The sequence below is a fragment of the Malaclemys terrapin genome, chromosome 14 (genome assembly GCF_027887155.1).
Source record: "Malaclemys terrapin pileata isolate rMalTer1 chromosome 14, rMalTer1.hap1, whole genome shotgun sequence".
Classification (NCBI taxonomy): domain Eukaryota; kingdom Metazoa; phylum Chordata; order Testudines; family Emydidae; genus Malaclemys; species Malaclemys terrapin.
This window is the reverse complement of record NC_071518.1, coordinates 27,455,785-27,478,979: the sequence shown is the minus strand read 5'-3', so window position 1 is coordinate 27,478,979 and position 23,195 is coordinate 27,455,785. Positions and strand designations below refer to the sequence as shown.

Below are 23,195 nucleotides of genomic sequence, written 5' to 3'. Positions count from 1 at the left end.
AACTTGTCATCCTTGCCTACCTGTTACCACTCCATCAGATTTCCCACTCTCCTCCCCACCCCACCCCCGAAATGGCAAGTCTTTAAAAGAAAAACATAATACACATATGGCCTTTTTACTGCAGTTTTCTGTCTGACAAGTACAACCGTATGATCTCCAGGGAAAGCTGTCTATGCCTGGCATTGCCTTTACCTTCCCATTAATAATAAAGAGGTAGTCAAATGTCTGTCAAATTGCTTTGGCCTCAAGAACAAACCTGTCATCTCAAGAAGAGATGAGCTCCAATCTGCAGGCCTTGGTGCCTTTGAAGATGTCTAGTGAGTTAGGGAAGAACCTGCCCTTTTGCTGCTATATATGGGGAGCTCGTGCTAAGTGGAATTCACTATTATCAAGAAATTGGTTAAATGCTATTTCTGACAGTTCATGTTAAACTCGGGGGTCACATTGACATACTGATATTTCATGGATTCTCAGAGTAAATTGGGCATTTGTAAATGTCCCAGAATAATCGCTTGTGGGACATAGGATCACCCCCAAAGAATATCAATGATCCAAAACACCTGGGACAGATAACAGCCATAACTCTGACATAATTGGGGTGAATAAAGTTGAACCCATCTCTAGGGAAGGGGTTGCAGTGCTATGATGTCTCTTCAGGGCTCTCGTTCATGCCAAAGAGGATTTCCTCTGAAGAAGCATAATTATTTTTCAGGAGCCAAAAGTCATAGAAGCTAAATTTGACAAAATTGAGCCCTCAGGGCATGATTGTGTATTCCATGCACACCAAAACTCCCAGCAGTTTAGGGTGAATGAGGAATGCGAGCTTGGGTTCCAAAACTCTGAGCTACGTGTCACCTTTAAGATCTGCTAACTTTCTAGTTTGTGGCCCTTTCCTGGAAAACTTTGAGGCTATAAAACATTTTTTATTCATCAGGATGTGGAAACAATATAGGCAGAATCAGTATCACTTTCAATGTAGCATAATGTGTTTTACTTTTGTAATGGCGTAGAATACCAAAGCAATCTCTTTAATAAACAAACAATTTGCTCGCTGGTAAGAAGAAATACTCTGTAGCCCTTCACCTGCCTGTCTGGGTTTAAATGGGGCCCTCAATTGCAATTTCTAACTATAACATGTTTGCAATTTGTGCAGCTAATATCTGGATTACTGTTAACTTTTAATTTTTTTTCCAAATATATGTTCTCACTCGGAGCTTTGAAGCTGAAGAAAACATTCCTTTGTTGTTTCAGCTGCTTCAGATTAGTCTGGCACACAGATCTACAGAATCTATTTCTCCCTGCCTTTCTGGGTTCTTCGCCTTTCACACATAACTGCACTGATTCATAGTGGAAGATATTTTGTGCCAAAACTTCAGTTTTCTTTTCAACTTTGACATTCTGTGTAGATGGTTGAATGGGAGGTCTAGCGCATCTATGTAGAGAAAGTCTAATATAGTTCATCCTTTCTGTTAGTCTTTTGGATATCCTTTGCTAAGCTTAGGATTCTGTATTTCTTTTTCGTATTAAAATACCAATGAGACACAACTGACACCTTAATGACTAAGTGCAGTTCAGTCAAGTATATTTATATATTTTAAAACTTTGTTTTAAGGATTTGAGCCAAGATTTTTTAAAATGGAGACCTACATCGATAAGTACTTAAATAAATGGCCTGATTTTTTTCGGAAGTCCCGAGCACCCAACAAATCTCATATCAGACTGCTTATGTAGGTGTCAACATATGGATCTAGACAATTTATCCATATGTTCTGAAAAGTTTGACCTTTACCCCGATGTAACGCGACCCAATATAACACGAATTCGAATATAACGCAGTAAAGCAGTGCTCGGGGGGGAAGGGGGGCGGCCAGGGCTGCACACTCCGGCAGATCAAAGTAAGTTCGATATAACGTGGTTTCACCTATAACACGATAAGATTTTTTTGGCTCCCGAGGGCAGCGTTATATCGCGGTAGAGGTATTTTTAATATTTAATTACTTAAACATCTTTGAAATTGCAACAGGCTTTTTTTGAAGCTGTTTGTTTGTTACCTTCAGCTCAAGACACCACTTGTATTGCAGCCAATTATTTTAGTATAGCATCCTGTATGATCTAACTTAACTCTCGTTCAAAATTCATTCATTTTTTTTGAACAGGACAACTTCAGATTGATGTGCACTAATGCCATGATCTACAACAAACCAGAGACTATTTATTATAAAGCTGCAAAGAAACTACTGCACTCAGGGATGAAAATACTTAGCCAGGTAATGAAAAATTTAAATAAAATTTTGTTTAGTTTGGGTTTTTTATTTATTTAATTGAGAAACAACAGGCTGCACTCAATCTGATTTATTTGGTTTTTCGTATAATAAATTAGTAACATTAAGGAGTAGTGGATAGGGCTCTGGACTCGTAGTTAAGACCTGGGTTCTATTTCTGGTTTATTACTGACCTATCTTCACATGTGTAAAGTGGTGAAACTATACTTACTATCTTTTATAAAGCACATTGAGATATATGGATGTTAAGTGTATTGAAAGAGTGAAGGTTTTTTTGTACTTTAACAGTTGCATGAACATCCTCACACTTTCTTTTCAAGATGGACTAGAATAATATTGTAAAGGGATGTAAGGTTTGTCATTTGGGGCCTGATACAGTGCGGAAGGAACCATAGTATTTCTTTGACATATTTTCTTCATTATAACTTTTTAGTGAAAACGGTTTACTATTCTCTTATAAGCCACTCCAATTGTAGGGAATTTGTCTATGGAACACAAAAACTAAATACTGGAAAAATGTTGATTTCATTGGTCAGAACTTAGTGAGAAGGCTTGCTTTTGCTGTGAAATATATGGGATCCATTTTCTTAGAGTTTAAGGCCAGAAAGGACTATAACATCATTTAATCTGATCTCCTGTGTATCACAGGCCATTAAGTTTCACCGGGTTATTCCTGTATTAAGCCCAATAACTTATGTTTGACTAAAGCATAACTTCCAGAAAGGCATCCAGTCTTGATTTGAAGACTCCAAGAAATGGAAAATCCAACATTCTCCTGGGTAGTTTGTTCCAGTAGTCAATCACCCCCACTGTTAAAAATTTGTGCCTTATTTCCAATTTAAATTTGTCTGGCTTCAGCTTCCTGCCACTAGTTTTTGTAGTGCTTTCTCCACGAGCCCTTAGTAATCAGTGTTTTCTCCCTGGGAAAGTACTTATACACTATAACCAAGTCACTTTTTTTTTTTTTTTTTAAGGTAAACAGATTTAGCTTTTCAAGTCTCACTATTAGGCATTTTCTCCAGCTCTCTAATCATTTTTGTGGCTCTCTTCTTTACCTTCTTTTTTTTCAACATCCTTTTTTTAAAACGGGGAAACCAGAAGTGTATAGTATTCTAGTATCAATCTCAGCAGTACCAATACAGAGGTAAAGTTATCTCCCTACTCCCCTGTTTATACTTCTGTATTACATATAATAAAGGACAAAGTGCATTGCATATCAAATAGTTAGGAAAAGCTATTTTGCTTTGTATCTAATTCACTTTTATATTTAGAAGAATACAGAGTTCCCAAAGCCACTGAAAGCTACTTACCACTGTAAAAGAGGAATGAAAAATTTTAAACACTCTGAAACCATTTGTGCTGAGATACTGATTGTCCCTTCTAATTTACAATGGGCATTAATTTGACAAGTGCACTATCTTTTTCATAAAAAAATAAATATCAACCCATTAACTTGAACTTGATACATATTAAAGGAGAGAATTCTTTATTTACAGCAGAGGGCGCTCTACATGTATTTGATTTTTAACTATTGATAATATTTCATACTTTGTTTTCTACAGTACATGGGATCTTGCAGTTACTCTAGCTACAGTGTTGCCCTTCCTCCCTCAGATCTCATGTCAGCAACCAAAATAGCACTTTGGTACATTTGCTGTTTACATATAAAGGTGACCACAAAAGGAAATCAGTTAGAATCACGCAGGTTCTCCTCTGTAGCCTTTCAATGTAAAATGCTATTTGCTTCTTTCAAAAAAAGGGGGAATAAAGAATAAAAGTGAGATAAGACAGGGAGACAACAAGCAGCATGACAGGAGAGAAATTCAGACACTACTGGTTAGGATATGGAAGGGGAGAAAGGCTGTCAAACAGCATCATTAGTGATGGTAACATATCCCTTTTAACCAATAATTTTGTGGGAGACAAGATGAGAGAGCTAGAAATAATGTTTTTCACAGGATCCAGTGAAACAATTTGAAATTTCTGCAGATTGCTCTAAACCAGGTCCTCAAACTTCATTGCACTGCGACCCCCTTCTGACAACAAAAATTACTACACGACCCCAGGAGAGGGGACCGAAGCCTGACCCTGCCTGAGCCCCACTGACCTGGGTGAGGAGGCCAAAGCCCAAGGGCTTCAGCCCCAGGCAGGGGGCCTATAACCTGAGCCTCGCTTCCCAGGGCTGAAGCACTCAGGCTTCGGCTCTGGTCCCGAGCCCCAGCAAGTCTAAGCCAGCCCTGGCGACCCTATTAAAATGGGATCACGACCCACTTTGGAGTTCCAACCCACAACTTGAGAACCACTGCTCTAAACAAAATTTTGAGATGTAAGAAGCAAAATAAACTTTAAAAAAAACTTTCCATTGTTCCTTCCCCAAAATGTGCCAACACCTCTACAATTGCTTTCCCTCTATCCCTACCCTGGTATTTCCTTGTACCATTTGCACTCAGACCACCTACCCTTTGCTAAAATCTTGGGGAGGGGAAGGGTTGACATTACAATATAAACACACCCTTTAACTTATAAATAGGAAGGAGGAGTTGCTTTTTTTGCACCCTTGTCACTAGGAGCTATGAAAAATTAAGACATTAAATCCAGTATCAGATACATTAGAGATGGATCAGATGGTATGTTCCTTAAATATAGGAGTACAGAAATCTGTACTGATATAAATTAAAATAGTCTACAAAGAACATTAATAATAGTATAACCTTTGTGCTTTCAGTTTAGTATTAGATCATTTTAGTGCTTTACAAATTGTAGGTATCTAAAGTAAGTTTTGTTTTACAGTGGTGCCTATCGGTTCCACACTAGACCAGAGAACCATTCTGCTGGATTCTTTACAAACACAAAATAACAGTCCTTGTCCTAAAGAGTCTACAGTCTAATAGACAAAATAAACCAAGGGTAGGATAGGAGACAGTGGCACAAAGCGGTGATGTTATTTGCCTGAGGTCACACCAGGTCAGTGGTAGGTTTCCTGAGTCTTAGTCTAGTGCCCTATCCACTGGATAACATTGCTTCTTAAAGGAATAGTGATAGAAAAATTCTACTTTGAGATTTTCTTAAATATAAACTGATTAAAACCTGTTTTATGGTACATCTGTTAAGTCACTACATTTGTTTTGCTCTGAACAAACTATGATTTTGGGGGGAGGGAAAGCTCTGTGGTTTGAGCATTGGCCTGCTAAACTCAGGGTTGTGAGTTCAATCCTTTGGCGGGGGGGGGGGGGGGGGCATTTAGGGATCTGGGGCAAAAATCTGTCTGGTGATTAGTCCTGCTTTGAGCAGGGGGTTGGACTAGAGGACCTCCTGAGGTCCCTTCCAACCTAGATAATCTATGATTTCCAGTATACAGCAACAAAAAGTTTAAAGATGAGAAACAAACAAAAGCCAGGAAATTCAACACCTTTATGCAATCTTTTTCTTTCTGTGGCTGATTCTACTCTCTTCGTTGTTTTCAATTTTTTAATTTAATAATGCTGTCAATTACTTTCTTGCTCAAGAGCCTGGCCCTTCCTGCATTACTTTGTTTTCTCCTTCTTGACCCTGCTCGGGAAGGATTCATCAGCTTACTTAAAATTTAAAAAGAAAAATTGCTCTGTTCTTGTTGCAGCTCTTAGCAATGAGAGGGAAATAGAAACATCAAAATGTGTCACTGCTAAAAATCCCCTTTCCCTTTGTCTACAAAACCCAGCTGTTACACTCAAGCTATAGTGACATAACTGCACAACATGTACATTTTATTGCTTTAATGTTCACCTTGGAGATTGGGAGAATGTTCCACATTCCCATAAATAGTTGGGTGGGGAGAGTGGAATCATTTTATTTTTCTGAAGGCTGTAACAATTCTTGGTTGGTTTCTTGGATGGAACTAATAAAAATATGCTACTTTATAACAAAACATAACATTACATATAAGAACATCCTCTACATGTTCAGGAGTTCATTAAACAGCAGCTTCTTCACTGTGTTTTCTTTCATAAATTCCTGCAAAATTAACTTGTTTAAAAAAAAATAAACACATCCTGCTTTTGATTCATATGCAAAAGGTTAAGCTATGTTTAAGATGGTTTCTCCATGCTGAACTAAGCTGACAGTTTATTTTAATGATGCACGGAATGTTTAATGTCTTAGGCCTTGTCTACACTTAAAAGGGTTTGTGAGTATAGATATATTAGAAGAGCTGTATAGTCATGCCTATCGTCCCAAAATGGAGACACAGAACTCTTACTTCAATAGCTTAAACCAGTTCCCCACTCAGAATAAGCTATATCAGCAAAATAACTTCTTTATAACTGCATTTACACTAGGGCTTTTGCCAGCATAGCACAGCTATGTTTGTTAGGGATGGTGGTGGTTTTTCCCCCCCCATATTCCTAACCAACACAACTATGCCAGTAAAACTTTCTAGTGTAGACCTGCTCTTGGCTAGTTGCTAACACTACATAATGATAATAGTCAATGTTAAGAGTGCTATTTTATTTATTTTAAAGAAACACCTTGACATAAAATGTAACTGGCCACAGGCGTTACTTTGTTATAGCTGATAACTTTTTGTGGCTACTAGAATTGCAGCCATCTGTAAACAGCGATATCACTTAAGTATACATTTCCTCTTGACCCCTTTTTCCATGTTTTTCATTATATGGATCCCATGTAAATTAGTGAAAATGTAATATTTCTCTACTGAATGCTATACTGGAATTGAGTCTCACTCCATTATTTTAAGTATCATGCTTCAGTACTGTTGCCAGATCACCTATTAAACATAGTGTCCATATTAATCTATTGACCATCTAATGACCCAAGTTGTCTTTTCTAGTTGATAGTGTTGAAAGAAAAGTATTTAACTTAAATCTTTGTGAACAAGTTATGAAAGAGTTAATTGTAGATGTGAAATGAAAACATCTCCTTATTTTTAGGAGAGAATACAGAGCCTAAAACAGAGTATAGATTTCATGGCAGACCTGCAGCAAAGCAGAAAGCAAAAAGATAAGATGGAATTACAGCCAAATGGTGAGGATGACAATCTTCTTGGGAAAGACAAAGAAGAATCTATGGAAGCTGACATCAAAGCATTCAAAACGCCCAACAAGGAGCATAAAAAGTAAAGTATTGTTTAAGTAATAATTTAAAGTTATCCTCTCTAATTCCATTGAAAGAAAGTGCTTTTAGACATCAGTGGACATGGACTGTTGCATTTCTGGCACTGTTTATGCACCAAGAAACTCTGATTCCTAGACTCCTGGAAATTGCTTTTGTTTTTTTCCTCCATTTCTTTTTCTTCTAGCCCTTTCCTTTGGCCAAAATAATAATGAATGTATTTTTTTCATTTTATAAAAGGTCTTCATTTTGCATTATCAGGGTAATTCTGCACCAAGACTAACTAATTTCAAGATTTTTTTGCAGGTTTTTTTGTGTGTCTGTGTAATTGTTCTCACTTAAGTAATGCCAGTTTGGTGCAAGCTGGCAAATATGACTTTTCAATGTTTTGATGAACTTTACAAAATGTAGTCTATTGAGAATTTCAGCTGGCAACTACTAGCTATTTTTGCTGTCAGATATGTCTTAAACGCTGAAGAGAGTGCGTGTAACAACAGCAGTTCTGCTATATTGAAATATCCTCAAATACTTCAAAATATTTGCCAAGCAGTGGCTTCGTTCTTCTGAATGTTGGTACTCAAGATATGACAACATAGCTCCAGCAAATCAGAGTTTAAACTGTTGTAATAAATGTACCAAAACTATTCTTTTTAGTTTATGGGAATGCAAGTGTAAAACACGGCAATGGCCCAAACTGACAAATCTCTAACTGGAGAAACCCATGTGTGAAGACAGCTGTAGAGAGACTAGCACACAGAGAACCAAATTATTTGTATAAGTTCACTCTCCGGCTTATAGATAGAGCTGGGCAGGAAAAAGTATTCCCATCCAGCAAGAATTTGAGATTTCGAAAATTTTCCATCCTGAATCACAACAAAGTCAATCTCAACATTTTTTACAGTCCAACAACCTGAAAAAAAAAAATCCATTTTGGATCAATCAAAACATTTTGTTTCAATTCTGACTCTTCTTAACTTTTTTAATATAAATTCAATTTCAGAACAAAGTAATTCAATCCAAACCAAACTCCTAACATTTCTCATTTTGAAAATGTCAAAATGGGCCACTTAGACAATTTTGAACCTTTTCAATTTTTTCAAGATGGAAAATGTGTCAAAACGGACCCTTTCCTGCAAACAGTTTCAGTTTTGATGTACTGGCGTTTTTAAGTGAAAAAAACATTTTGGCAAAAAATTACCAGCCATCTTTACTTATAGACACAGCTTTCCAATGCATATTTTCTCCTTCTTAAACCTGCTCATACTGAATTCGTTTGTACGTACCAGATACTTGACATTCTAAACCGATGGTGTAATAGTCTGACACATGAGACTCACTCCACTGAACCTTTGCCAATACTTGTGATTCAGTGACTTTGCTAGTTTAAGGCAGATAATGTGAGAAACTGTCTTTATTTGCAGGAAAGACAAAGATCTACTTGAAGAAAAATTAAGGAATAACAACTTAGAAAGGGAACAGGAGCAGATTGATCGTATCATTAGAGAATCTGGAGGAAAGTTAACAAGAAGACTTGTGAACAGTCAGGTGAACAGTTGGGTGGATTTGGAAACCAGTTTGTTTACTCTTTGGGAAATACCCATTTAACATCGTGTAGCATTTGAAATTCTGGGTGTAACAATGTTATAATTTGCATTGAGTTTTACTCGTGTTTAATCTTGATTCAGATCTAACATTTTAAACACAGGAAGTTGAAAAAAGTACTTTTTAGCTGAATATTTACTGAACTTGAACTAAATAAGATCTCTACTGTAGGCCTTTACACTTCTTGACTTCAGTTGAAATAAAATTTTGAATGAATTTTAGAGCTCAGTCATGCAATACTGGTAGAAACAGTTTTAATCAAAGTTTAAACTTTGAGTCACTTGAAGTTTATAGTAAATGGTACAGTGCAGAACCTCAAAACATTTTAACCATAGCATGCAAAAACTATTGTTTCAGAATAGTCCATTCTAAAGAAAGACTACTAACTGTATCCAATGATACAGGGATCTTGTGCTGCAGACAGGTGTTAAAAACACTAGACTAACACAAACAGGCCCATTTCATTTGAGACCAAATATTTGAATGCAGCCTCCTAGATATATTATTCCCTTGTACCTTGTTGATGAAGGAGAAAAACTTTTGAGCTCTACAGAGCTCTTTTTCAGGTGAATATTAAATCATATCTAACACAATAAATCTGTTCAATCTTTCACAATAATTTCTATTTGCCCTATTAATAATGAAATTAGAAATGTTCACAATTTGTTAACTGGAGGAATTACAAATTGTAGACTTTTTTTTTTTTAAAAAAAGCCTGATGAATTTTGACATTTACCATTTAAATGATTGAATATCCTGGGTTTAGGCCAGCTGTGAAGGTATCAACTGAAGAAAAAGCATAAGAATAGCAAAGCTACTGTAACATTTACATTTGTGGGTCAAATCTGATTTCTTAATACTCCTCCCTGCATCACTGAAATTTTTCCCTATAATATCATATAAAACTTTTAAAAACTAAGTTCCTACCAGTTCAGATATTATGAATCCAAAGTTGTTTGTAAAAATCAAATGTTTTTAAATAAATTAATTTGATTTCAGTGTGAGTTTGAAAGAAGAAAACCAGATGGTACAACAACACTGGGACTTCTTAATCCATTTGACCCTAATGCAGGAGGTATGTTTGTCTGTTGAGCATGTTAATTATCAATTGCTAGACCCACTCTTGGTGTGTGCTTCAGCTGCCACCAATTAATTATATATGCGTATATATATGTATGTATGTCTCCATTGGTGTAGAGGAGCTGCAAAGCTGCTGAAACAAGCCATTAGGGAATCCTTGGATGTCTACACTACCACAGTAAGTCTACCTATGCTACGCAACTCTAGCTACATGAATAATGTAGCTGGAGTCGACGTACCTTAGGTCAAGTTACCGCAGGGTCTACACCGCGGGGCGTCAACGGGAGAAAATCTCCCGTCTACTTACCTTACTCTTCTCGTCGGGGGTAGGTTACAGGGACTGACTGGAGAGCGATCTGCAGTTGATTTGGCGGGTGGATTGATCTCAGAGCGTCGATCCTCGCTATAGCGAAGACCTGCCGTTAGATGTGCCGTGCCATTCCCCTCCCTGCCAAGTGGTTTAGGGAGCATTTCCAGCTGAAAGGGGGCATGGATCGAGTTGTTGGCTATTCCCAACTTGTGCCAGTGCTGCACTAGTCCCTGACTAGCCCCAGAGCGGGAGGAAGTATAAAGATGACATAAAGCTGTCCCTTCCCCTCCCCTGGTTTCTGCACCAAGCAGAACTTGTCAAGAATGAAGAATTGGGGTCCAAGTTCTGTTACATTCCATGTGAATTCTTCTTTTACATGATCTCAGATAGTGTAGCATGGGGAGGAGGGAAAGAACTTTATATTAGCAATGAATTTTCCATGGAAGGTGGTGGTAATTGTTTACCCAGTAACTCTTTCTAGTATTACTGGTAAATATATTCATGTTTGTTTAAACATATTTGACATTAAATACATAATCCGAGACTGGTCATATTTGGGTCTGTCTTACTTAAATTTTTGCAGTGGTGTATCAAACAGGGAGCTAATGCAATTTTGAGACCCCCCCCCCAAAAAAAAAAACAAAAAAAAAAACTATCAGGTGATCTATATAGTTTGAACTTAAATCTTTGGAAATTGCAGACTGACAGAATTTGTGCACTGAACTCCCATATTAAGTTGGACATTTTGCATCTGTTTAATGTTGTTAACTATTCCTTGGTGACTTCTGTCTTGTGATGTGCTGTATTGTAGAACCAGGTTACAGCCCTGTGAAGTTAGGTATGACAGCTGGAAGACTACAGTCAGGAGTTAATACATTACAGGGGTTCAAGGAAGACAAAAGGAACAAAGTTACTCCAGGTGAATGCTACGTATTTTCTTTAAACCTTTATTCTCTTAAAAACAGCAGTAGCTCATCTAAGCTAGGTATTTAAACCTCATGACCGCCAACCAAACAGCTTGGAACTGGGTTTTATGCAGCTGTTAGAGCTAAATCATAGTATTCTCAATTATTCTTTGAAGCAGAATATTACATATCCCCTTCACATATTATCTATCAAATAACTACTTAAGCAGATCTAAAATATTTTCTAAACTGCACATGCAAAAATGTACATACTTACATGCACAGATGCAAATGGTCAGGTCGGCACAGTTGTTCATTTTCATGTGTACTGGGTGTATTGGTTGATCACGGGACTATGAGCCGCCAATGTGATGTGGCTGTGAAAAAGGCTAATGCAGTCCTAGCAGGCATCAGGCAAGGTATTTCCATTAGCGATAGGAAAGTGTTAGTACCATTATACAAGGCACCGGTGAGACCTCGTGTGGAATACTGTGTGCAGTTCTGGTCTCCCATTTTTAAGAAAGATGAATTTAAACTGGAACAGGTGCAGAGAAGGGCTACTAGAATGATCCAAGGAATGGAAAACCTACCTTACGAGGCGACTCAAAGAGCTTGGCTTGTTTAGCTTAACCAAACAGAGGCTGAGGTGAGATTTTTTTTTTTTTTTTTTATAGAGAACAATCATATCAGATGGATAAATGCCAGAGAGGGAGAGAAGTTATTTAAGTTAAGCACCAGTGTGGACACAAGAACAAATGGATATAAACTAGCCATCAACAAGTTTAGACTTGAAATTAGGCGAAGGTTTCTAACCATCAGAGGAGTGAAGTTCTGGAACAGCCTTCCAAGGGGAGCAAGGGGGCAAAAACCTAACTTGTTTCAAGACTGAGCTTGATAAGTTTATGGAGGGGATGGTATGATGGGACTGCCTACAGTGGCATGTAGCCGATCTGCAACTAATAGCAGCAAATATCTCCAGCGGTCAGTAATGGGACACTAGATGGGGAGGGCTCTGAGTTACTACAACAAATTCTTTCCCAGGTGTCTGGCTGGTGGGTTTTGCCCACGTGCTCAGAGTTTAACTGATCACCATATTTGAGGTTGGGAAGGAATTTTCCTCTGGATCAGATTGGAAGACACTGGGGGTTTTTCACCTTCCTCTACAGCATGGGCATGGGTCACTTGCAAGTGTCAGTGGTGGATTCTCTCTAACTTGAAGTCTTTAAACCATGATGTGAGGACTTCAGTAAGTCAGCCAGAGGTTATGGGTCTATTACAGGAGTGGGTGAGTAAGGTTCTGTGGCCTCCAGTGTATACAAGTTCAGACTAGATGATCATGATGGTCCCTTCTGGCCTTAAAATCTACGTGGAAATACAGATTTGTGCACACTCAGTGATGGCATGCATATTTACATCATGCTTTTTAGAAAATCATGCCCTTAATGTTTGGGGAATTCAGCTTTATGTAGGGACTATATCACATAGAAGCCAAATAACTTCTACAAAGCGAAGAAATGGGATGGAAAATCCCTTTTAAGTCATCTAGTCTGTATCCCTGCCAGTGCAGGACTGTACTTCTGTATATTTTCTAGTGCTTTAACCAGATATAGTTGATACAATGTTTGTATGTAAGAAACTCTTGGAATTAAATTGATACAACAAATTAGTAAAAACTTGTAAGAAATGCATTGCTTAAAGGTTCCCTGTTTGGGACAACTTTACAACACTGAATGTTACTCCTCATGTTAGAATCTGATATTGTGCACATGTAAGATAAGACTAATTAGTGATTTTGTATTATTCAACAGTGGTATACTTGAATTATGGTCCCTACAGTTCCTATGCTCCAGCCTATGACTCCACATTTGCAAACATCAGCAAGGATGATTCTGACTTAATCTATTCAACGTACGGGGAAGATTCTAATCCAGAGTGTTTCAGGTAAGTAACAAAGAGCTGTATTCCAGTTTGACAATTACTGAAGTTATCTTGAGAGTAAATAGAGTTTGTATAGACTTTGTTAAAGATTGTTTATCGTAATCTATGCATATCTAGGATAAAATAAATACACCTGTTTCCAGGAGCGAAAGTAATAATAAATTCTTACCAGTTCCAGGGGCTGGGCCTCAGGCGGAAGGGGTGAGCCTGGGGGGGTCAGCCTCCCCCAGCCAGCCCATCCACGCTGCTACCTTGCCCCCGGTGGCGATTTAAAAGGTCCGCTGACGGGAGGCGAAAAGCAGTGCTTTGACATGGGCTGCGTACAGGCTCGTACCGGCTTCTTACCAGTATGCCGTCCCGCCTCACTTTCACCCCTGCCTATTTCCCTACCAGTAGCAGTTGCAGCATCTAATCCTATTTGTCTTGTACTCATTAGATAATGTTCAGTTTTTCCTCAAAGCAGAATTTTTCTTTGTGATGAAGAAATCCCATTTCATCTAGTATGCTTACCTTTAGAAGTAAGGCAAACTAATCTTAAATTAAAGTTTCTGAAATAGTTTGAATAAAACAGCTGTGGTAGTCAAATCTTTATGGTTAAGGCTGTGTCTTGCATATTGAATACAACCAAACAAGATTCTGGTACTTCCTCATAGTCCACCTACTCTACCTTTTAAAATTGGTGCTATTTTAAGACATAGCTCCTTTAATAACAATGCATCTGTGCCATTAGCAAGAGAAGAGCAATCTTAAGGAGTTTGATACTCTTTATGCATGAAGTGCATGAAATCAAAAACTCCATTGCAAAGGTAACACTGACTGATGCTGGAAGACTGTATTTTTCAGGCTCTTCAGACTGCCATAAATTATGATAGTTTTTCACTTGTTTTAACCAGTTCGATTGCTCTGTGCAAATAAATGAGTCATCTTTGTACTGACTTGCTTAGTTGCCATAATCCAACAATGTGTAATTCCATAACTACTTTAAAATAAGACAAAACCTTTTCTAACAGCTAATCTTTAAAGCTATCTATCCAAAGTATATAAATATGCAGAAGGTCTGAGGGACATCTGCATGTTTAATTTTAAAATACTACTAAATTCTCCCTCTCTTCCCCCTCCCCCCCATTGTATAAATAAGATAGTTAATGAGTGACTTCAAAAATAATCTGGCTTTCACTTTCATACCTACCCTAGTAGCATCCGAACTTAACTTTCTTTCAGTTAACTATATTTCTGTATGCTTATATTGTTAAATACTTACTAAAGGTATTTTTGCACTTGGATGCAATGGTGATATGCTTGGTAGAAGTCCCTAGATAGTTGCTTAGTGTACAAAGATGTTCATAAAAAATGAAAATCCACTCACCCGCAGTTATTTCACTGGTAAAACCATTGTGTTTTTGAAATCTTAGAAAATGTGCCATCCTGCTTTAATACCGTTCAGAAACTGAAGAATAATGTTGATGGCTACATATGTTTAGACAGAATACTTTTTATTACTTCTAAGGAATCTGATTTTATTGTGTTAGACATGAGGCACCTTTACTACTGGTGTCAAATGTCAGTTCATGAACCATGGTGGTAACTATGGGACATCTCAGTGCTACACAAACTTCAGTTTCAAATATAATGTATATAGTGCTTGAAATGATAATGATCAGATTTGTTGTACTGAGCAAAATGGCTGTAACTGAATTGCATCTTTTATAGCCACCCTTGATTCTAATGGCTCAAATAAATGCTCATGGAGTAGTGATACAGTTATGAATACACCTTTGTCTTGATGTGCTTTAGAAGTATTTCCTGAAAGAAAATTAGAAAACTTTCTAATCTTGTTAATACTCCATGATATAGCTTACTTCAAATATCTGAATTGTTTAAAGAAGTGCAATAGCAATAATGATTATCAAAACTGATTGCAGTTTGAGATCTTTCTCCTTAAAGCACTATTCAGTTGCATTTTAGGCTAGTTGGGAATCTAAGTTAGTCCACAGGCTACAAAAGCCTTGGCTATTTTAACAAAAAGTAAACCGGTTAGACTGAATCCCTTGCCAGTCTTCTATCATCAGCATTTTCAAAGTTCAGTATGGTGGTTTGACATACTAACCATTTACAGGTTTTTTTTCTGTCCTCTATGCTTGATGTGAAATTGATTTCTTTGTAATTACCTTTCAGTATTCATGATTTTTTGGCAAAGTCTCAAGACTACCCATGTGTAATGGCTGATGGTTTGCTGGATGTTTTAACTAAAGGGGGACATTCTAGATCTCTGAGAGAACTAGAAACGGTAAGAATTGTAATTTGGAAACTTTCTGATGCTTGTTTTATCTCGAGAAAAGAACAAAAATCAAAAGTTCTGAAGCCAGTTGGGCTGATGTGGTTTAGAAACTGGCATTTCTCACTCTTAGCTAATGTGTTTTTGAACATGATCCATTTTCCTAGTCTAGACATGTCCTATCACGTTTTAATTAACATGCATCCACCCTCAAGTCGATGATTGACAAATTAATGGGTTTTGAAATGTGTTAAACCCTGTGTATCCTAACTGTTAAATTATTTCATATGCCCCTAGTTATGCCTATGCATTTTTAAACTCTTTGTTTTAGAGAATGCTGGGAGGGGGAAAACAGTCAACATGTAATAGTTGGAGGTATTTTCCAGCAAAGTAACTTAAGTAGGTTGAAGCAGGAAATTGACTGTGCAATTAGACTCACGTTCTGAAGCAAATCTCATCATAACAGTTTGACAACTGGTATGGTTTTCCAGAAGATGGTTGCAGCAAAAAAAAGCTGGAAAGAGAGAGAGTAGCAAACACTGACTGCTTTCCAAAGGCAAAAATGCAGTTATGCCATCTTGATTTGCAAAAATTGATTCAGCTTTATGTATTGTTGTACACAGTAACTTTTATAACCTTATAGCACGTAACTATTACACAACTTTATATAAAACCACAGGATGGACAGAGTGCACACTGATAAAACATGAGTATAAATTTACACAAGACTTGTCAATTACTTTTTTTTAACAAATAATTCCACAGCGAACAGTTGAAACTCTTCAGGTGAGCATTTTCAAACTTAATTTTTGTAAGTAGTAGTAACTTACCATAAGCAGAATAGTTCCTGAGTTTAGAAGATGGACAGCAAACACAGGTATAGTCTGTTCTGTATGCATAACAACTTTTGAAGAGCTGAGCCTGCTAGCTGATGATTAAATATACAATATGGTTCTTGTCTCTTCCCAGGATGTTTAGAACTTTAAAATTTGATCATTATGACACATAGAAAAGGCATTAGAGGAGTTCTAGATGCTTTCACAACTTACTGGTTCTAGTTTTACTCGTCCCTCTGTCTGTGTGGTTTGATTCATGATACTAAGGTGAACCTGGCTTTATAAAAAGGAAGTACAAAAAGCCAATGACAAACTAAAATTGCTCTTCTGTGAACTATAGCACAAGTAAAACACACTGTGTATTTTGCCACTTGTATGCAGTCATTCCAAGCACAGTTTTTATACTACAACATCCAATGCAGCATTACAGAAAGACAGTTATAATAAAAGCCGGGAAATGCAGAAGTGAAGGCTCCTGTAACAATGCTAACTTAGTACAGATGTGCAACTGTTGCTTTGCAAATGGGCAGTTGAATGTATTTAATGTATGTCATAAAACGTACAGGAAGTGCATTCTCTTTTTGTAATGTTGAGCCCTAATGTTGCATTGATGTAACTATTAATTAATTTAAATTCTACTTTTCTAAAGAAAAAAAGATTGTCCTTTCCTTATAATATTTAAATAGTCACAGTTAAGCACAAGCCTCTGAGATGAATGGGAGGGGAGGATTCTTGCCTCTGCTGTTGGTGAATGGCTGGAAACAGTTTTCTGCAGGGTTTAGCCAGCCATCATCACAGCTTTATATTATGATGACTGTGTCTTTACAATAGGAAAATATAGGACTAGATCACTGTCACTTCCATTTCCATAAGCAGGATAATGGATCTGATTGTGGTGCATCCCCAGATCTAATGAAGCTCTTCTGGGGATATTCAGTTCTGCAGTCAGGAAAGACTCAGATTGCTGTTCATTCTGGCATTGTGCCCTAGAACCAATGGTATTAGCAGAGTCAGGAATTGACCCCAGTGATGGGTTCACCTTCTCTTGATAAAAAGTTGAGGTGGAAATTGAGTGGCATGTCTTTTGTCCCTTATGCTTTTTTTTTCCTTTCCAGCATAGGAAACAATTTGGCTCTGTAACAAAGTGAAAACTTGCAAAATGAACCGAGTCCTTGCCCCTCCCTATTATAATGGTCTCTGTAGAATCTGCACACAATCTTCTTTTGTCTTTACTGGTAAGGGAGTATAGTATGTATCATTTGTTTTACATTTTTGGGAGCAGGAGGTTTTTGCTCTGTTTCCATTGAAAGTTTAGTGTACCCTTAGCAGCAGCCCATCTCGCTAGCCTACGAGAATGAGTCATTCTCCTACCCTTACTTGATCTGAATAAAGGGGCAGGGAATTAATATTCTGCTAATTAAATACTTAGTTATTTAGTACATGATAAGCATTAACCATCTGATCCTCCTTGATCCCTGTGAAGTTTTAGCAAGTGCTCATGCTGAATGTTATCACCAACCAGAAGGGCTGATTTGGCAGGAAGGAAGTGTGGAAACAAAATGCTCCCCACAGTCCCAGAGTTAGCTGAAACTCTTTCAAAAAAATCGGTGTAGTTAACTGTATTCCCCTTTTTAAAGTATTATTTTAGAGTTTCACACCATTGAAAGGAATGGGGAGTTCATAGCTCTGAGGTATTAACAAATTATATGATTAACATTTGAAAAATTGTTGGCTGCCCTTATGACTGAAGATAATTTTTGGCTGCAAATGAGTCAGTTTCATACCCGTGGACACTGGACAGTGAACCTCTGTCCAGAATTACTATTTATTTAGTTTTAATTTTTTCTTTAAGCCCAGAGACATTATCTCAGGACCACTTACAGGATTCAGTCACTTTTGCTTTAGACGAAAGAAAAATATGATTAGAATTTTTGGAATAGAACATGTGTTTCAGTCTCTAACTTAGAAAGGAATTTTCCTCAAATTTTCCACACAAAAAAACCCCCAAAACAAAAAAAACGTTTTGGTCTGAGATCATGCATGGAAAATTTTGGTCCAAAAAGGAATTTGCACAGTGGATAATAGAAGACATTTTGCAATATTTACTGAAGTGATTGTCATTGTGGTAATTACACTAGCCTGTTCCAAGGAACTTAATCGAAGGAAAACCCCTTACTGCTAATTTCTTGTACACGACAAATATAAGGAATGCTTTCTCCGAAAAGACTACTGTGTAGTTTTTGTTCCAATGAAAACCCATAACACTTGTTTCGTCTCCCTCCATTTATGAACATCCCATTGTAAGGTTCTGATTTTGCTTTTTACTTTAAAATAGGAACTCATTTTAAATGTCATACTAAATACTCTTTCTCCCAATTTCAGCCAATGATGGATGCAGAAGGTCAGCATGGAAGAAGTGATACAATAAAAGATGTGGAGGTGATATTTTCTATCTTTTTCCAAGCAGCTACTCCAAAAGGCATTTTTAACCCCTAACTGCAAAATAGCTTAAAGCTGGAGAAATATGTGCAGCTATATAAACAGATGTTATTTACCACCATGCAAAACTGCATGCTTTTTATTGTAACTCTTTTGGATTCCAGGTTGTGAGGATAAAGTCCAAAAGGTGTAAATCACATCAGAATGTAGGTCTGATTGGTTTTGATATCCATCTGTGTGACAGAAAAACCTGAAGCATTTATTCTTAAGTAAAATCTTCCACGTTTACAATGCACAGAATGAGACATGCACAAGTTTATATTTGTTATTGTGTGTCATTTAGAACTTCGATTACAGGAGTCAGTATTTTCCTGCAACATTCTACAGTAATTCGTAAACTTGTGCCATTTAAGATATGGATTTTAAACCTCCAGTGCCCCAAATTGCTTAGGGCCTGGTTACCTCAAACTGCCTGTCTCCTTGCATTACTGAACCAATTAGAATCAGCTGAGGAACTTAACTAAGCACTGGTTGTTCAATTGGGAGGGGGCTGGAGCCAGGATTTTCAGCAAATGGACCGTACTTTGGAATTTCTTCTTCTTCTGGTGCTCCAGAGCCCAAATTATTTGATCTTCAGCTTATTATGGTAAATGGCTTTTGGGGGTGGGTGGTGGAATGGGGGTTGTGGGATGGGTTCAAGAGGAGTTTATATTTGAAGGCTGGTCATAATTTGTATAAAGAACAGGAGTACTTGTGGCACCTTAGAGACTAACAAATTTATTAGAGCATAAGCTTTCGTGGACTACAGCCCATGAAAGCTTATGCTCTAATAAATTTGTTAGTCTCTAAAGTGCCACAAGTACTCCTGTTCTTTTTGCGGATACAGACTAACACGGCTGCTACTCTGAAACCTGTCATAATTTGTATGTTTGTTTCATACATTATGGTTTCATATGTGTGCCCAGCGCTCTGGATACTTGCAACTCTTAAAATACATAAATGGGATGGAATAGTTAACTATAGAACAGTAAAAGATTGTTGTTGCTTTGAAGTGAAGAATAAATGAGGTAAATCTAAATTAGTCAGTCCCCCAATCTGTGACAGTTTTCTAATTTACATACTGCAAAAGCGGTGGCATGCATCAACGTTTGCGTCGCACTCCCCGTCAGTTCCCAGCCCAAGCCAGGGAAGCTACTGATACAACCAGCACACCAAATTTGGTGATGAATCCTGGTCACATGCCAACTGAGGCACGTTGCGCATACACTAAGAAGACTGCAAAAGCATTCTGGATGGATTGTTTAAAAATTTCATTTAAACACGTATTTGCTGCTTTTTTGCAGATTATAGAAACAGATGCGGCCAACAAGTTGGACTCTAATAACGATAGGCTTACAGCACTGAAAGCAGTAACAAATTTTGGAATTCATGTAGAGGAATTTGACTCTGAAGGTAAGTACTCTACTGCAATTAGGAATGCAAGTGCTATTTTTGTGAAAGACATTTATCACAATCTCAATTCCATGGTATATTCAGGCATATTTTGTATTATCCTGTAATTGGTTTGTGAATGAATGAATGTGTGTGTGTGTGTGTGTGTGTGTGTATATCTCCTTCTCCTTTCACTGACACGGGCTTTTCTATCAATCAGAGGCTGAAATCTTCCAGAAGAAACTTGATGAAACCACGAAGTTACTCAGAGAGCTCCAAGATGCTCAAAATGAACGACTGAGTACAAAACCACCTCCCAATATGATTTGTCTTTTGGGTCCATCTTACAAAGAAATGCATCTGGGTGAGTATAACTTTTAATTGGTGTTTAGAAAACAATTAGGTCAGTTGGAATTTGTATAAAATTATTACAGGTAAAGAACTTCCTAGTAAATTTGTACATTAGGTGAAAGTCCTGAAGAGTGACTTTTTGGTTAAACTGTTATCTTTACAAACCTGTAATCTTTAGTGTGAAACTAGAGGTGAATTTGTTGAGTGTTGTTAAAATAGGACAGTCAGAACAACTGGGGCCCTACTTGTCAATTCTTGCCAAGGAGCACTTAATCAGGTGGTTCCTGTTTGATTTTCCTTCTGAATATTATTGTCTCAGATAGTGGCATTCCAGCTCCTTCAGTTGAGATTGCAATTGATATGCAGTGCACCACCTTGGATTGTTAGAGTTCAATCATAACTTTTTAACATCTAACATTTAGTTGCTTATGCTATTAAAACCTTGTACATATGAGGATTGTGTTATTTTAGTGTCAAATTCTCAGAAGTGTGGTATAAGCACAATACAGAGGGCCTGGGTACTAATCCAAACTCTGATATTGCCTTGAAGCAAGTCTCCTTTCTGCTTTATTTCCCTATTTAGAAATTACTAATCTGTAAAAGTAACTGCCTTCTTGGGTTATTGTGTGCGATGCATCTAAACAGTTGTACAAGTGTGAAGTGTTCTGTCGTTAGCTAAGGTCAAGTAACTATATGAGAATTATAGCTTAATTCTAAAATGTCATGTCAGTTTGAGAGGCTTTTAGCTCTTGTGCATTCTTGTAGTGCATTTCTTTTTCCATTAGCCACATATATCTTACCAATTCCATGCAAGTCTAAAGTAGACCAAATCTTCCCTTTCTTGAGGGAAAAAAATAGCTTATATGAAGTACTTTACATCTGTGGGATCTGAGAACTACAGCTTTGAAAGTGAAAAGGGGCAGTATACATGGCCTCTAGTTCACATGGAGGCTTGAGAGCCAAAGGCAAAATACCCAAACCCAAAGATCAGTGCCCTGAGCGCCCCAGGGTCATTTGTCATTGGTTTTCCCCCAGCAGCTTGCACTGTGACTCTTTTGATATGGGGCACACAGTTAATGATGCTTGAAGCAGCATTGCCTTGTGCTTTAAATCTGCCTAGCTTCTGTTGCTTCTCAAAGGAGGCTTAGTAAGGAGCTGTTTCATCTCCTCTTCCTTTCTCCCCCACCCCAAAAGAGAGTCTGCTGGTAAGTAACAGTTTTGGAATGTTCAAGGAAAATGCTACATTTTCTCTCCCTCTGGTTCCTAGTGCCTTTATATATGATTAATGCCCCTCTGCTCCCCTGTAACACCAAGAGCAACAAAGGAGGAGCAAAGAGCCACTAGATTTAACTGTCTGAGTGACATTAAGATGTCTCTGCTATATGCTGTTATAGGAGTTTATTTAGTTTTTATATAAATACAAATTCACCAAAGCTAAATACTATTTACAGCTGTGCGGTTGTAGCTGAAAGGCAGACTTCAACTCTTCTGGGCACTTTGTAAAAACACAAAATGAATTTACATTATTGTCACTTTCTAGCGGAGAGAGTGACCAATAATTTAAAAGAACTCGCGCAACAAGTGACTCCAGGCGACATTGTAAGCACGTATGGAATCCGAAAAGCAATGGGAATTTCAGTTCCTGTACCGGACACTGAAGCCAGCTTTGTGGATTTAACAGATGGTGAGTATAGAGTGAATTTAGACATGTGTTGCAGTAGAGCAAAACTACATCTGCAAGTCATTGTAGTATTGTTGGTAGCAACTGCAGAAGTTAAGGTGGAGTCCCAACTTCTGGTCTCTCTCTCTCTTTCTTCTTTAAATAATTTTTGGGTGGAAATTTGCCATGATAGTTCTCAGCCCAAAGGTAACTTTTTTGTTGAGAGAAAAGTGTACAATTGGTGCAACCACTTAAATTAGTAGAGTGAAAAAAAGTTTTCCTGTCCGTGCATGTTGCGATTTTTGCATTTGCACAGCTGACTGAAGATGAAAACAGCACCTGTAGAAAAAATTGGGTTGACTGCTCTTAACCATTTTTAATATTAATTAGGCATGTATGCATGAGAATTTTTCCTTTTTTAAGCTTTCCATTTAAGGGTGCTCAGTTATAAAGCTGCCACATACTGAAAAATAGTGAAAAGAACAGGAATTAAAGATTTAAGCTTCAGTAATGTCATGTTGTGGTTGGCAAGTCAGTCATGAAATCACTAAAGTTTTCTATTGCAACTTACTATATTTATACTATATTGCATTTGTTTGCCTCAAATACATACCTCCCTTTTTATGGCCTAGGCTATACAAGGTAACATGGATCTTGACACTGCAACAGAAACTCTGACTTTTTTTGAATGAGCAGATTTCTCAACCTGGACACCGCATTAAATGCTAGTTTTTCAATTTCATTTAGTATTTTTAGATCAGTCTTGTTTAAAAAATATTTAGTACACAAATAGCAGGAAAAAACAATGAATAGTGTAACGTGTTATAGCGTACAATGCTGTACACACCATCCCTCGTTTGTAATAGCTGTTAATTCAGCTATGCTACTGAGTGACAAAGTAAAACCATTTCTTGATAGTTTTTACTCTGAGGCAAACTTTTCTAGCAGTTTTGCATATTTCTTAAATGAAAAACAGACAT

At 37.4% G+C, this 23,195-nt stretch overlaps 1 protein-coding gene across 2 annotated transcripts in view; it reads left to right on the top strand.

The window, feature by feature from the left end:
- Positions 1-23,195, top strand: part of BRD7 (bromodomain containing 7) — a 38,776-nt gene that overhangs the window by 10,470 nt on the left and 5,111 nt on the right. For both annotated transcript variants that reach the window (XM_054048821.1, XM_054048820.1), the window contains exons 6-16: positions 2,157-2,267; positions 7,208-7,392; positions 8,810-8,933; positions 9,990-10,065; positions 11,192-11,299; positions 13,094-13,226; positions 15,399-15,510; positions 18,717-18,773; positions 20,117-20,225; positions 20,425-20,568; positions 22,096-22,239. In XM_054048821.1, coding sequence (XP_053904796.1) covers positions 2,157-2,267; positions 7,208-7,392; positions 8,810-8,933; positions 9,990-10,065; positions 11,192-11,299; positions 13,094-13,226; positions 15,399-15,510; positions 18,717-18,773; positions 20,117-20,225; positions 20,425-20,568; positions 22,096-22,239 — 1,303 coding nt within the window. The remainder of the gene's footprint in view (positions 1-2,156; positions 2,268-7,207; positions 7,393-8,809; positions 8,934-9,989; positions 10,066-11,191; positions 11,300-13,093; positions 13,227-15,398; positions 15,511-18,716; positions 18,774-20,116; positions 20,226-20,424; positions 20,569-22,095; positions 22,240-23,195) is intronic.